General features: G+C 40.1%; 1 protein-coding gene across 3 annotated transcripts in view; it reads left to right on the forward strand.

The window, feature by feature from the left end:
• Positions 1-1150: 1150 nt before the first annotated feature.
• Positions 1151-16856, forward strand: part of RNF150 (ring finger protein 150) — a 329973-nt gene continuing 314267 nt past the window's right edge. For all 3 annotated transcript variants that reach the window (XM_074229254.1, XM_074229255.1, XM_074229256.1), the window contains exon 1: positions 1151-1652. In XM_074229254.1, coding sequence (XP_074085355.1) covers positions 1163-1652 — 490 coding nt within the window. In that variant the 5' untranslated portion in view covers positions 1151-1162. The remainder of the gene's footprint in view (positions 1653-16856) is intronic.

Here is a 16856-nt window from a genome sequence, read left to right on the forward strand (position 1 = left end):
CCCTGTTGCCCTATAAACAAGAATAACAAACTTCCCTTCCCCTGGATATGGAAATCTGCCACTGGAAGTTATGAGGACAAGAAGAACAAAGAAACAAAAAGAGCAGAGATCTTATTCAGTTTCCTTTTCATATGCACACAAAGAATAGATTGTTGTCCATAGGAAAACCAACATAACCGATGCAATGCTTGGAAGGGCAGCAAAGGATCCTGGAATGGGTGAGATTGCTATCTCATCTCTGCTCCTTCTGCAAGAACTTGGATAGGTCCTTTTCCGGTTTCAGTCCCCCCACCTGCAAAATGAGGAGTTGGGCTGGAGAGAAGAGCGGCTTATCCGCATGCCACTTTGAAGCTGACTGAGGGGTTTCAGTATAGTAATTCGTGTGCCTGGTACCTTTTATTTTGTCTGCGGTGTAATAGCTACTTCTTGGTGCCTAGGCAACTAAGACTAAAGATTGCTGAAGGGTTGTAGAGCAGCCAGGACCACAGTAGGGGTTTGATCCGTTTTCCAAATCGAATTAACCCAGAAGGTGTCGCTGCTGTCGAGAAAGAGAGGAGGAGGAAGGCGAGCTGGCTAAAGCCAAGCCGGAGCTTTGACATCACATTAAGCTCCTCCTCGGGCGCACACATCACACATAGACACACACACACACACACACACACACACACACACACACGCGCGAAAACATCCACACAGACACACAAACACACACGCGAACATACACGCGCAGCCTCCTCCTCCTCCTCGCTGTGGGCAAGTTCCCCCCGAGCCCCCCAGACGGCTGCTCTCCCCCACTCCGCTGCCGCCGCCGCCGCCGGTACATGTCCGTGGAGAGGAGAGAGCGGCCCCGGGACCCGCAGAGCGGCTGCCTGGCCCTGCCGAGCCTCCTCCGGCCGGGCAGCGGAGCCGGACCCCGGGCCGGGCCCCTCCTCGCCCGAGCCGGGAGCATGAAGCAGCCGCTGTCCGGCCGCTGAGCACCCAGCGCCGGAGCCGCGCGTCCTCGAAGCCTGGGCACCGACAGCGGCCGGAGCGGGAGCGGGAGCGGGAGCCCGGCGGCGGGGCGGGGGGTGGGGGGGAGACGGAGACTGCGAGGACGGGGGTGGGGGGAGGGCGCGGGGGGGCGGGGACCGCGGGGAGGGGGGGCGCCCGGGGGAGGAGAAAGATGGCAATGTCTCTCATCCAAGCGTGCCGCAGTCTGGCTCTCTCAACATGGCTGCTTTCCTTTTGTTTCGTGCATTTGCTGTGTCTGGACTTCACCGTGGCGGAGAAGGAGGAATGGTACACCGCCTTCGTGAACATCACCTACATCGAGCCGGGGGCGCCGGCCGCGGCGGCGGCGGCGGGGGCGCCGGGCGCCCCCGGGGAGCTGCGCAGCGAAAAGAGCGAGTGCGGCCGCTACGGCGAGCACTCGCCCAAGCTGGACGCCCACGGCCGGGTGGCCATGGCCAGCTCCGTCCAGGAGCGCCTGGCCTGCGACCCCAACACCAGGTTCGCCGTCCCGGCCCACGTCAAGCACTGGATAGCCCTCATCCCCAAGGGCAACTGCTCGGAGAAGGACAAAATCCGGCATGCTTTCATGCAGAATGCCACGGCCGTGGTCATTTACAACGTGGGCACCAACACCAACGAGACCACCACCATGTCCCATCCAGGTGAGCCCACGGCAGGGCACGAGGCAGGCAGGGGCTGGAGGTGGGGGTGGGGTGGGGGCGGCAGGGAAGCGCAGGGGATGGAGACTCCAGCTCCTGCTTCCGTCTGGAAAGTGGATCCTCCGCTGAAAGCTGTTCGCTCTCTGCGCCTCTTTAAGTTTGGGGTTCGCTTGTTTGTTTGCTTGTTCCTGTGGCCTTTTTTTCCTGAGAGCTTATTTGCACCTGGGGGATACGGTAGGGCGATTAGAGAGTTGGATTTGGAGAGAACTCGAGTTTGTTCTAAAGAGTAGCAAGGAAAGGCTGGAAAGGGATGAGGAAACTTTCTGGGTAAGAAGACCCGGCTTTGAAGGGGCCACGACAGGAGACGGTTCTCCCTGGAGACTGTCAGTCCTGGAACCGATGGCTCTGATAGCTGGCTTAGCTGTCACTGGGCGCCATCAGGTAGAGAGCTACACCTGAGCCAACAATGCCGGTATCTAGGGGTTAGGGTTTCTCCCTGCAGCGCACCAAGGTGAACTTGTTCCTTCAGGTTGTGTTTCATTTCTTTCTGGATGATTAAGTGTTTTCTTCCCCCCCACCCCCCACCCCCGGGCTAGAGCAGGTAGTAAATAAGGTTTGGAAGTGCTGTCTTTCAGCGGTCCAGCAGGAAAGCTGATAGCGCAGACCCGACTGTAAATAACTCCAAGATGATGCAAGTGAGGAAAGTTTGAAAGAGATAAAGTTATGCTCACTTGCTGTATGTTGTCACTGGGCCGAGGATGGAGGGCTTGACGTGCTTGGGAGCCGGGTGTGGTGAGAAGTTCATCGCAAGCTAGGAAGGGCTAGTGCCTCATGGTTGCAGGAGACAGTTGAGGCAGCATGCTTCCCTTTTGCAGGTAGAGTTGCAGATGAACAATATTTGCCTTTGGAGGAACAGAAAAACAAACCAGGCTTGACAAGGTATTCAGATTTAGTGGCCTGGCCCCAGGATCCCAAAATAGCACCTGTTATATGTGCCCATGAAGTGATGCCTTAAGACACCCTATCTCCCCCCCTTCCCCTCACTGGGTACACACAATTCCCCAAAGGCAAGTAGGAATCAGGTTGTCAGATGTTACCCCACATGCTGAACCTTGGAATCATCTTAAAAAACATGAGATCTTCTTTTCAAAAGGCTTTTTAATATGAAAGAGTGGAGTATATAAAGTGGGATATGAGCTGAAAGGAGTGGGGGTGCAGGGAAAGGCAACAGAAAGAAAAAGCAGGCACAAAATACCTTCTACAAGGGCAGGTTTCCAATTCAAGGGCCCATATCCATCAAAGGGAAAAATATCACTTATTACTTAGATATGCTGTAGGTTTTCACCTAGTAATTAAAACCAGCTGTTTTGCAAGAGGAAAGTTCTTTGAAGCAAATAGGTTAGTAAATTTAGGGGAAAATTCAAGTCTTTTAACACACATTTTTCTGTGGAATAATGAATGAAGGGGAAAGAGGTCTTTATTTTAGAACAGTTGGTTTCTCTGTAAAACCTTAAAAAATATTTAGCATGCATTCTTGTAAGGGATTGTTTACTGGCTAGAAAGAGGCACCTGGGAAGGATGCTCTAGGGCTTGCTTTCTCTTCAGGAAAGTTCTAACCACTTTTGTTTGTTTGTTTTCATATGGACATGATTTTATCAGTTCAGGGAACTTCAGATATGCAAGCTTCCTCCACTGTTGCTCATTGGACCCAGAGAGGATTAGCAACTTCTCAATCACTGGAGATTGACAGTCAAAAATGTGCTGTCTTGGGAATCAGAAGGCTTGGTTTCAATTCCTACCTGTAATGCTTATCACCTTTTCCATGTTGGACAAGTCACTTCACCTCTTTAGGCTTCAGTTCTCTTATCAGTAGCATGAGATGTTTCTCCCGGATGCTCTTTGGAGTCCTTTCCAATTACAGATTTCTGATTCATAGGTCTTCCTATGAATTTCTGAGCCTAAGTTTTCCTAATTCCAATTCTAGCTTTCTATACACTACATTGTATGACTTCTCAGTAAACAATGATTAAATTTTTTTCCACTTTTCATAAACCAAATATAATTTAGTAATAGTTAATCATTTGGGTAGGAAAGTGGCAGTGATTATGCAGTTGGAAAGAGAACTGGCCCTTCATGACTTTAAAAAAAAAGATTTTAATAACCAAAGCATAATACTTTCTTAGCTTCTGCCCCTGCCTGGAGACTTAAAATCAGTCTCTGATTCAACCTCAAGTCCATTGTAATATTCGTTCCTGTCTAATAGGGTTCTCTAGAACTGCCAACATGCTGGATCAATTAATGACTTGCTTGCATGTGAGTATGCATGCGTGTGTGTGTGTGTGTGTGTGTGTGTGTTTTAAGAATGTAGTAAGCTGTTTTCCCACTCAATTGTTGTTTTATTAAGGCACAGTAGTAGCGAAAGATTTACTAACAGTTTGAAGGTTAAAGGCCAAGAGAAGTATAGGAAATTCTTTACTATCATAATTGGTCTCTGTCTAGAAATGTGTTAATGCTGTATCTTTGTCATTATTATCTGACAACTCCTTGTTCTGAAAACCCCATCTCAGATATGGTATTGATTTTTTCCTTATGGCTTTTTTAAAATCAGATACATGAGCAGGGAACATTGTTAGCATATATTTCATGCTGAGATGAATTTCTTTTGCTTTTCTCAAAGCTTGGAACTTCTGGCCTGACTATCAAAGTCTCACAGCTGACTCAAAATTATTTTCTAGGGGCAGCTAGGTGGTGCAGTGGATAGAGCACTGGCTCTGGAGTCAGGAGTACCTGAGTTCAAATCCGGCCTCAGACATTTAATAATTACCTAGTTGTGTGGCCTTGGACGAGACACTTAACCCCATTTGCCTTGCAAAAACCTAAAAAAAATTATTTTCTAAATTAAATTTTAAATAATTACTTAAACTCAGTTTGAGAAAATGAGAACATTTTGACTTTTGGTTGAAATATTCTCATTTCATGAAAAATGGAAGGCAATTTACATTGATATTTTCTGAAATACAGGTTGGCTTCAATTTATGGATGCCCTACTTATGTTCACCCTTTTCTGGAAATAACCAGGTGGTTGCTTTAAAAAGCCTTACTTCCCTCTTTACTATTCCTGTGATTTTCCCTGTTCTCCTCCTTTTCCATACCCCTTGTTGTTATGGATCTTTCTGCTGCCTTCCACTCCCTCCTCCTCCTTTGATACTTTGTCTCATCGGACCATCAATGTAAAGCTGAAAGGAAGCTTAGAGGCTTCTCCAAGTGCAAACTTCTCTTTTTCACAGATGGAAAAACTTGGACACAAAGAGTTTAAATGCTTACTCAAGGTCAATGGGTTGAAGAACTAGAATTTTAACCTAATTCCTTTGCCTCCAAATCCTTCTTGAATGAATAATTCCATCCAATTTCTGCTCTCCTTCATCCCAAGTAATCACTGGTCATTTATTTCCTTACTCCTTTCTCAGTCTCCATGTCTGGTTCTTACCTCAGAGCCCCCCACACCAATGCTTACCTTTTGACAACCTTATAAATTTCATCTTTGCATGTTGCCATTCCCTTGCCTTAGCCCTTCCTTCTATCCTAATTGAAATCCTGTTCTAAGACACAGGAACCATTTTGAGTGGGTCCCATTCACACTGCTCAGTAGGAAAGCTAGAGAAGGAATGAGAGATTGGCATGAGAGGGGATGAAGTTCCAACATTCCAAGTTTCCCCATTAAAATATTGTTATTTATGGTGCTGAGTTACCATAATACTATGATTACAGTTTTATACTTCAAGTATTGTTTGTTCAATGTTTCAAGAATATGTAATTTTATTTAATAGATAATTTAATTCAACAAACATAGGTGAGGTACCTAGTATGTGCAAAGTACACCGAGAAGCACTAAAAATAGAAGGACAAACCCAAACACCCCCATCTTTCCAGGGTTCCCACTTCTATTATGGAAAAGGAGGGCAGAACCTGTAGATAAAAAAAAAAGAGGGGAGGCTAGGTGGTGCAGTGAATAGAGCACCGGCCTTGGAGTCAGGAGTACCTGGGTTCAAATCTGACCTCAGACACTTGATAATTACCTAGCTGTGTGGCCTTGGGCAAGCCACTTAACCCCATTGCCTTGAAAAATCTAACAAAAAAAAAAACCAAGTTATACTTTCTCAAAACTTAGGGGAATGAGAATGGATCTGGGGAAAAGCTTCTTGAAACTAAGCTTTGAAAAAAGATAAAGACTCTGAGCAGACTTGAAGAGAGTACTTTTGAGAAAAGGGTAATGGCTTGTACAAATGAACAGAAATGAGATATGAAATACTAAAATCCAGAAACAGTGAGTAGTCCACTTCTATTGGAACATGGAATTTGGGAAGGAGATTAAAGTGAAATTAGCCTTGGAAATGAAGTTTAGAGCCAACTCATGAAGTTACTTAAACATTAGGCAAATAAGTTTACATTTTTTTCTAGAGCCAATAGGGAACATCTTTAAAAGTTATTGATCTTTGGAGGTAATCTATATAGAGATATATGCTTGTGACTCCTCCATGCTTCATGAAATACTGTGACCAATAAAATTCATCCCTGGTAGACAATCTTCTTGGATTAAGCTGCTCCTGTTAGGTGGCTCCTATATACCCAGTATGACTTCAGATCTAGATCCAAAGTCTTTGAAGCTCATGTTCTTCTGGTACAACTTTAAAAAATACAAGATTATCTCTACACTATAATGAGACAGTAGAGGATGATTTTAGTGGAAGACTTCAGGAACATTATGGATTCAGTAGAACTTTTGTTTTTTTGTGCACTAAGCTGTGAGCCTAAACATTACATGTAAAATTGTTTCTATGGAAAAATGTATTCCAAGTTACAAATAACTAACTTAAAATGAAAATATGGAATATAACCATGGGAGGAATGCTATTAATTAATTTTTCCTTACAACAAATGTTTATTAAATAGCTATTATGTATCATTCATTGTTAAGTGCTAGAGAAATACAGAGACAAGCAATAAATGGTACCCTCCTCAAGGTACCTTTAAACACAAACCTTCTAAAACTTACATGCAAAAAAGAAGATTGACATATTCTTTTCTTTCATACATCCATTCAATTGAGATCATCAACCTATTGGATTAGCTAAGAATTTCATCAATATTTCCAAGAGGAAAATTTAGTGGACTTGTAAGGTCCAAACCATGAAACACTGAAAGATTTTTGACTAACATAAAATTCATATTCATATTTAGTCATGCTGTCTTGTAAGAACTTGTACCCATCAATGACAGAATAAATTATTTAAATTGGGTCATCTCCATTGCTCCATCAGATATTTGGACCACTGGACCATTTCACCATATCTTCAACCTCCTGGTCAGCTATTTGTGGGCCTGTGACACTTAGATTTTTCCTTGAATTTTCTATTTAATTTTTGTCTGTTTTTGTATCCGTCAGGGTGATTTACCCAGAGTCAAATAGCTAGTGTCTATATGAACTCAGGTTGTCATGACTCTAGAGCCAGTGCTCTAGTCACCTCGCCACCTAGCTGCCTCTGGTCTATTTAATTTGACAAACATTAAGAATCCCCTACACAAAAGTCACTGTTCTAGGTCTGATGGAAGTGGAAGAGGGAGAAAAGAGGGGATGAATGCAAAGACAATGAAAAATGACTTCCTATATATTCCTGGAATATATAGTCTATTTAGACAATACTTATCTTATCTGTCTAAGTCTTATCTGTCAATTCTTGCTAAAGATTGTCTTGATGTATTTTCATGAATCCCTTATTAAATTTCCTTTCTTTCTCTACTTTTAGTTGTCTGTCTTTTTCCCCTTATTTTGAATTAGGTAGTTCGGACTTTTTAACATTCCTCCAATTATGTGTAATGCTATTCTTTCAGCCTCTGACTCACAAAAATAGCAAATAATTTGGAAAAGCTATTCTTAATACTTCTTTCCCTGTGTGACCAATTCCTCTTTTAGTTTATTCCCAATTTGTTTCTCTTCTTTCTGTCTTCTTCTCCTTTGGTCTCCCCTTTTCTCACATTACTCATCATTATTTGGTCTTTGCCAGTAGTTTCACTCTGTGATTTATATCAGTCACAATATGCAGAGTCCTGTTTGGTAGCACATGACTGATGCCAATAGGGAAGGAAGGGGATAATCCATTCTCTAGATGACAGCAATCCATATTGAGCTTTAAGATTCGCAAAATACTTCCCTCAGAACAACCTTGTGAGGTCACATACTCCCAGTGCCTAGCAGAGGGTTCTGTACACACACTTGTGGTTGGATTAGAAATGGATCTGGGATTTCATTAGTTGTGGGTATTCTCATCAAGATGTAGGTTTAAGTAATCTCTGTATGTTCTCCCATCTAGTTACAAATCGCAACTCTTTCCAATATCCTTCCATAAATTCATTACAATGACCCAGGGGTCTTCCTTGCTTTCCCTTGATTAGATGGATACCAATGGATCATGTGGGTTGTTCATCAGTTTTCCTTATATTCTTTTTCACTCAAAAATTTCTCTGATGAATCCTTTAGGTAGTAGGTATTATTACCCCCATTTTGTAGACAAGGAAATCATCAAAGAGAGATTAAGAGATCCAGAGTTGAATCTGTATCTGATCCTTACTAGTCAGGTGAATATGGGCATGTCACTTAACCTTCCTGATTTTGTTTCCTTATTTGTTAAACATACTATTCTAGATAGCCTTTAAGAGCTTTGAGCTCCAGATTTAAGGTTTTATTTTCCTATGAAACTTGACTATGAGCACACAACTTGGAAGGCATGATTCAAACTAGATCTCCTGACTGGAAGTCCAGTTGCCCTGGACTTCACATCATGATGCCTTTCATAGTAGCAAATACTATTTCATACTTTTACATGAAGATTAACTTGTAGAGCTATAAAAAAATTACCAGTGCAGTCTATACATATATATATATATAATAAATATGTAAAATCGCACAATTCATACAAAGCTACTCTTTTTACAGATATGTCTACATATGTACATGTCTGTGTTGTTATTGCTCAGTCATTCCAGTTGTGTCTGACTTTCCAAGACCCCATTTGGGGTTTTTTTGGCAAAGATCATGGAGAAGTTTGTCATTTCCTTCTCCATTTCATTTTATAGATGAGGAAAATGAGGCAAACAGAGTTGTGACTTTTCTACCATCACACAGGTAGGAAGTGGCTGAGGTTGGAACATATATTACACTATGCTACATAGCTGTGCTCTATCTAAATAAGTTATTTATCTGTCTGCCTGACTAGCTAGCTTTTCTTCCTCTCAAGGAAATAAATATTCATTAAAAGCCTGTGCTAGGCATTGAAGGTACTAATACAATGAATGAAACAGCCCCAACATCCAAAGAGTTTAACATATGTTTTAAGTAATACCAATTAGTAATCAGGACCAGTTCATAGATTGCCAGTGGATATTTAGAGAGTGGTGTTGAAAATGGAAAGCCTATCTCCTGTTTTAGAATGTGATTAATGTACCACAGCCCAACTTAAGTCTTCAAAATGCAGTGATTAATCTGTATAGTGAGAAATTTTGGCAATCCTGAATTCCTTTGATGGGTATAGTTTAAAAAAAAACAAAAGACTGGATTCTGGAATTGAGGAAGTTATTCTGATTTTATTCCTCCCTAGCTCTATGACCCTATGCAATTACTTTATCTCTCTAGTCTTAATTTCTTCATTTCTAAAAAGAGGACCTTTCCTCCTTCAGTTCTCAATGTCTATGATTCTATGAATTTTTCTCATGACCTTTGTATACTACAATTTCCCTGGTTTTACTAAAAACCTTTAAGTCATTTAGTATCTCTTCAATCTCCCCATCTTCAAAACTGGTAATGATATTACCACCCATTAGTTCAACACAGAGAAGACAATATAAAATGCCTTGAGTTCTTTCAAATAAAGAAGTGCTTATCACTTCACATATACCATCTTTTACTATAAACTCCTATCTTACTCTGTCAACTTGGAGGCTGGGAAGGATTATGGAGAGATAAAGAGTGATTTGTACATGTCAGTGTTAATAGTGTTCAAAGTATCCCAGTTGAAGCAGTGTCTTCATAAAACTAGTCATAAAATTATATTCTACTTCTCAGTATCCTTATTTTTTTGGTTATTTCTACAGTAACAACATATAATTCTATTTAAATTTAACAAAGGGGATATTTCCTTTTTCCATGGAGTGTAAGATAAATAGTATTTTCCTTCTTTCTAGGAAACTTTTGCTTTTTAAATTTATTAATTTCATTACATTTATCCAGTTACTTGTAAAATATTTTTATCTTTACAAAAATTAAGTTCCAAATACTCTCCCACTCCATACTCCCTCAGATCTTGAGAAGAAAGTAAGATGATATTGATTAAACTTGTGAAATCCTATAAAACATATTTCTATATTAGTTGTGTTACAAAAGAAAACATGTACACACACACACACACACACACACACACACACACACACACACAAACAAAAAAATAAAGCTTTAAAAATATGCTTCTCTGCACCCAGAATTCATTACTTCTCTCTTGAGGTGAAGAGAATTTTCATCATGGGTCCTTTGGAATTGTCTTGAATTTGATCAGAGTAACTAACTCACAGTTCACTATAGTTTCCAAATTGCTGTTATGTGTACAAGGGTCTCTTGGTTCTGCTCACTTCACTTTACATCAGTTCCTTTTCCCAGGTTTATGAAACTTTTAGCTAAAACTTCTATCAGAAAACTAAAATGTTGCCTTATTAAAAGATAGACATGTATAAGATTCAGACAAGATGAATAGGTATGGAAGGGGGCTGCAGTTTATATTCAAGGAGGGAATAATCATACTGATGAGACTGTAGATCTCACAGTGATCTGGGCCCAGAATTGGACAGAAAGAAAAGAACAGGTAGGATTGCCCTTGGGAAATTGTTTAGTGCATTTTGTGACTCCTAAGCTGTTTCCTGAAAGAAATTGAAGCATAGATTATTTTAGTTAACTGCCATCATCAAGGAAGCTGTTTCATAATAGTTACTTTTCCAGATAAATGAAGTTTATCAAAATTTTTTAAAAAATGAACCATATATGATACAAACTTTTACATTATACATTTTATATACCTATTTCCTTCTGGAAAAAGGACACCAAACAATATTTTAACTTTTTCTTTATGTCTGTCATAAATGTGCCTATATTGAACTATAATATAAAATACCACAGATCACAAAATTATATTGGACTACATAATAATGGTCAAATTTATGATCCTGAGTCATCAGGCTAGTCAGTTGTTTTTCATTCATTCTCAAAAATGACCTTGACATCAGAGAGGTAATGTCATCACAAGCAAATGAATTGGATTTGAGTGAAGGGGTGCTGTGCTAAGTCACCAGCCTCAATCTCTCCTTCAGAGTCATCTAGATCCAGTAAGTCAGATATGCATCCAGATGACTGGAGATAACCCTGGATACGAGGCAATAAGGATTAAATGACTTGCTGAAGGACACATAGCTAGTAAGGGTCAAGTGTCTGAGGCTGGATTTGCACTCCTATTCTCCTGACTCCAAAGCCAGTGCTCTATCCACTGAGTTATCAAGCTATATAAGCCATCACTGTATGGCCCCATAGATACTGTTATCCCATCCTAAGATGACCCCACCAACTGTCAGCCATCACCATTTGTTGCTAGCCACTACCATCCACCCCTTAAAGATTCCTGCCTCTACTCTATTGTGGCCTTAGAAATTGTTGGAAACCTGAGAAATTTGTTAGAATTCTGTTTAAAATAGGTAATAGGAATTGAGTGAGAGCCTGAGGGTACTCTCCTGTGAGTAATGTGCTTGAGGTTTAATCCTTGTACAGATTTTGGCTGCTCAATGGCCTTTTATGTTTATCTCATGCATCTTGGTCATGTCCCAGACTATTGAATTGAATGATAAGTGACTTTCTAGATGTCATGTGCAATTGTAATATTGATATGATCTGAATAGAAAGAACAATGCATTCAGTTCTCCTCTACCCCACACCCCCCATGATGAGTTGCCTCTCCTCTGCTCTACTCAACCATGGTGAACTACCCCTCCTCTGCCCCCCTCCCCTATGGTGAGCTGTCTCTCCTCTATCCCCCTCCCCCAGGGTGAGTTGCCTCTCTTCTGCCCCCTCCCTCATGGTGAACTGCCTTCCTTCTTTCACCACTGCTTCCCCTCTCCTCCCCACAAGCGGATTTTCAAAGATTTTCAAAGATAGTTATGAATATTTCTCTGATCCATATTAGAGAAATTCATAATTGAGAATATGTACACTGTAATATTCTTGGCAATGCATCAACTAAATATCCTCTCCATTTCAAGAAACAATTCCACTTGGTATGTTTAGGGTCATATAGAGTCACAGATTTTTTTTAAAAAAGAGTGGGAAGGGCCCTTCAAAACTATCTGGTCCAACTTCCCACCCAGTGCAAAAATCTCACTCACATGACACTTTTTGTGTGTCCTCTTTGAGGAGGTACAGCTCCTGTGGAGCAAGTCCAAGTGTGTTATGAGTTCTGGGAAGAAGGGGAGAACTTGGATATTTATTGCTTGTTTAGTCTTTTAAAAGAATTGCTTTGGCTGCCTAAAATCTAGCTATTAAAAAAAATTACTCAAGTTTTGACAATCAGGAGCTTTTTTAGTTCCACCTCAGCCTTTGACTCATAATTGTGTGACTATGAGTTAGTCATTCATTCATACAAAAAACAGTGATTTTTATGGCACTTTGCTAGACACTGAGGAAATACAGAGGCAACAACAAAAACCAGTTCCTGCCCTCAGAGAAATTACATTCTTCTAACGAGATAGATGAGCAGGTAGGTGGCATAGTGGGTAGAGTACCAAGCTTTGTCAAGAAGACTCATCTTCCTGAATTCAAATCTGACCTCAGACACTTCCTAATTGTGTGACCCTGGGCAAGTCACTTAAACTGGTTTGCCTTGGTTTCCTTATTTATAAAATGAGCTGAAGAAAGAAATAGTAAGCCACTCTATTTTGCCTGCCAAGAAAACTCCAAATGGAATCACAAAGAATAGGACATGATTGAAATGACTGAATAACACCAACAACAAGGGGAAGATACATAAATAAGTATAAGCTAATTTGTGGAGGAACAGGACACAAAAAAATAAGGAGATGTGAAATGGGCTTTGCATTGAAAGTGGCATCTGATTTATTAGATGAGGGAGAGTGATCAAAATGGAGAAGGAAATGGGAGAAATGTCTGGGCAAAGATTGGGGTGGGGAGAAGATGGTGAACTGCAATAAGGGTACAGCAATTATAAGACATTCCTCTATAAAGTGGGAAAGGAGAATAATGAAATACAAATCCAGAAAGGGAGTCAACTTGAGAAAGGTTTAAATAACAAATGGACAAAATCATATTTTATCCTAGAGGCAAGAGATACTTCAAAGTTTCTAGACCTCAGTTTCCTCCTTTGTAAAATGTATATATTTCCTAGTCTAACAACCAGCCCTCCTGAAAGGGGCACAACCTCCTGAGAAGGCTAAGATAGATAATTCCTTTGTAGACAGAGACTGGGAAAAGGATGTGAAGCATATTCTAGCCCAAAGGTTTGTGTGTGTGTGTGTGTGTGTTATGAACTCTTCGACAGTTCGATGAAACCTGTGTACTCATAATAATGTTTTAAACATATATAATAAAATACATATAAATATATTAATATGCATAAATGCACATAAAATATTTAGGATTACAAAGGAAATCAGTTATTTTGATATATGGATACCAGAATATTTTTTTTAAATCTAGTTTATGGAGAGGCTGGGTGGCACCGGCCCTGGAGTCAGGAGTACCTGGGTTCAAATCCAGTCTCAGACACTTAATAATTACCTAGCTGTGTAGCCTTGGGCAAGCCATGTAACCCCATTGCCTAGCAAAAAAAAAAAATCTAGTTTATGGACTTCAGTTTAAGAGCCTCTAACCTAGTTCAACCCTCTGATTTTACAAATAATGTAGCAGAAACCCAAAGGGATTAAACAACTTGCCTGCAGTTATGCCGATAGTTAAGTAGCAAAGCCTAGCTTGAGCTTGGTTCAAATAACCATTGATGTCCCTTTTTGGTTTAAGATCCTACGAGTTTTTTAGTGCAAAATTCAAGTTCTGTTGGGGATCAATGCTCTATTCTGGTATTTAAATGTGTGGATCACATAGGTCTTTCACAGCCTGACTCTGATTGAGCTTTTACTCTCCTTTCCAAGGGATAGTTGGGTAATGAAAAAAACTATAAGAGATAGATGGAATACTAGTACCAGCACTACCATCCCCAGCCCAGGAGAGTCATAATGGACAGTTCTGGCACTTGTGAAAAGAAAAGTTGGCAGTGAAGAAACCTTGAGGAAAAGCTGTGCATCTAAGAGACCTAAGAAAAGACCCTTGAGTTTAGAACTGAAGATCATCTGTTGAAAGTGATTTCTCTGAGACTTAGTATAAGAAAGTTACCATAGGTGAAAGGAAAAAATCCAGAATTGATCAAGGAAAAGCTTACCTGTGCCTTGAATTCTGGGAACAGGTAGAAAAGATTGCCATTGATGGTTTCCTGTTTCAATCAAGTATCTTTGCTGACTAGATGCTGGATCTGCCTGCCTTAAAAAATAAACAAAAAACTGTACAGGTGCTGTCAACATCCTCCTGATTTCTAAACCCCAGGACCAAGCCTCAGTCACCTTTTCCTATGCATCCAATATGCATCTGGCTCCTATGAAAACCTTGTTTATACAGAAGATGGAGAATTGAGCATCTATCCTCCTCCCAAATGAGGTAAAAGAGGCTTCCTCTCTGTGTGTGGTTACTCTTCATGTTTGGCTAGTGTTTTTTTGAAAGAGGATGTGATTGAGGCACTTTGGGAATGATACTTGTAGATACTTGAAAATATTTGTTTTTGTACAGTAACAATTACCACCCCATCTTTTTGCAGCATTACTTTTATGCCTCTTTCTGTCCATAAGAGTTTGATTACATTGTAAATAAAGTCAGATTCTTTCAACTTCTGCATGTCTGTGGACAGGCTAAAAGTTAAGCCTGAGACTTTCTCTGGATGACCTAGTGAATAGTGAAATGGCTTTACTAACAAAGTCAGAAAGATGTGAGAGAAAAAAGATCACTACTTTGGAGAACAGGAATTGAGAAAGATGGGTACTGCATGCCAAGCCAATGCTCAATCCTATAAAATGTTTCCACTGTTCCTGTGAGAGGGAACAGTTAAAGAAATTCTAATTGAGAATGCTGTTGAAGTGCTCCTCCAGTCACTCAACAAGCATCCATTAAGTGTTCCCAAGATGCCAGATGCTATGGGGCTATAAAGGAGGACAAAACCAGTCTAAAACACAATTTCATCAGCTTTATTTTACTTCTGAAGAGTTATGATCAAGTGAAGAGAATCATGAGACCTGCTCTGATACCAGTCCTGTGATTCTGGGCAAGTCATTTGCTTTTCCTGTACCTTGGTTTCTTTGGAAATGGGAGTACTAATAATTTATTATCTTCTTTTCAAGCTTGGTATGAAGGAAACACTTCGTAAATCTTAAAGCCCTAGGGAAATTTCTAGCTATTGTTATTATTTTTTTAAAGAAGATTAAAGCGCCACACCAAGAATTTCCCAATGGTCTTCATTTCTCAGCATTCCTGTTATGGCAGCCAATGGGAGGCTGCACAAGAGGCAGTGGTTTTCAGTCATGAATTAGTGACTTATGAGAAATGACTAGATTCTGCAGATTTGAGCAAGTCTCCAGGCAAATAGGGAGAAGTAAATCAGATTCATGGAATCCCATCTATGCATTTTGTAAGACGTGAAACATGTACTTACTTGGTCACTTGGCAGAGCAATTAAACAGCAAAATGCTGTGGTTTTCTGTGATATGCTTACCTTTGGGGAAGCAGTTTTGGGGTAGAGGACACATCTCTCTCATCAAAGTTGTATCTATATTGAAGAAAGATGGAATATTATTTTGACTCAGGATTCTCTGATTTATAGTTTGCTTAAAGGGATATTATATAATTTATTATTATTTTATTTAACTCTCTCCCTGATGAATAAGGAGAGCCTGAATTTATGAATTTATATAAATACATATAAATATTAGCTTCTTCGAGATTTCCATGAGTCTGCTCCAGAAGGTCAATTTTGAGTGTGGAGCAAAACCAGTTGGACAGTAGGAAAATTCATGCCTGTTCATGGTTGTTATGATTTAGTTTAAGCAGCTAAAAAATTTCACTGGGTACTCCTGCACCTACTCAATACAGCTAGTATTTATTAAATGTACAGTGGAATCTGTCAGGTAGCTGTCATAGATTTTAAAAAACTAATAAAAAGCAGTTCATATTTTCAGAGAGTTTATAGTCTTGTCAAAGAATGACATGTTCTAATTAAAATAATAATAATTATTATTATTAAATTATTATTATTCATTATTCATTATTATTAAATAATAATGAAGTTTGGTGTATTATTGATAGATAAAAAACTCAATGCTATATGAAGTCTTTCTTCATCACCTCACTAAGGGACAAGCTAATTACCAACTTGGGGGAATCAAAGAAATCTTCCTTTTGGGTTGGGGGCAGTGACCCTAGTCATCCCTTTGGCCACTCTTCACAGAGCCTTTAATTGATTCTATCTGTTAGCCCACAATCCCCTGTGAGAATGGAACAATTACTTCATCTCTTAGTCTTAAAATGAAGGGACAGTTTCAAAATAGTCCCCTATATCAGTCCTGGTTGTATCTAGATTTCTTTGGAAATGGGAGTAATAATAATCCATTTTCTTCACAGACTCAACTGTCTAATAAAATTATTACTTTCTCAGCAATGGGTTAAAACATCTTCATATGCCTAAGGGAGACATAGATGCACCTCACTTGACCTGGGTTTCTTTCTCCCAGTTGTTAAGACACATTTAAGCATACCCAACTAATTGGAAACTTACCAAGGCATCTTCTAGCTGCAGCCCTCTAAGTCTTGGAGGTTTACTTGGTACCTAAGCTTCTCTCTGCTCATATCTAAAACTCCCCAATGACAACAGTATTATGACCAGCCTTTAAGTCCACCAGCAACTGTAATAACTTTTCCCTTCTCCTAAAGAATCCAACTAAATGCTACCCCCTATATCTTAACAGTAATGATGTAATCAATAACTAAACAGTTCCCCAATATGCCTATTGCTA

Source organism: Macrotis lagotis, chromosome 3, assembly GCF_037893015.1.
Source record: "Macrotis lagotis isolate mMagLag1 chromosome 3, bilby.v1.9.chrom.fasta, whole genome shotgun sequence".
In the NCBI taxonomy this organism is placed as follows: domain Eukaryota; kingdom Metazoa; phylum Chordata; class Mammalia; order Peramelemorphia; family Peramelidae; genus Macrotis; species Macrotis lagotis.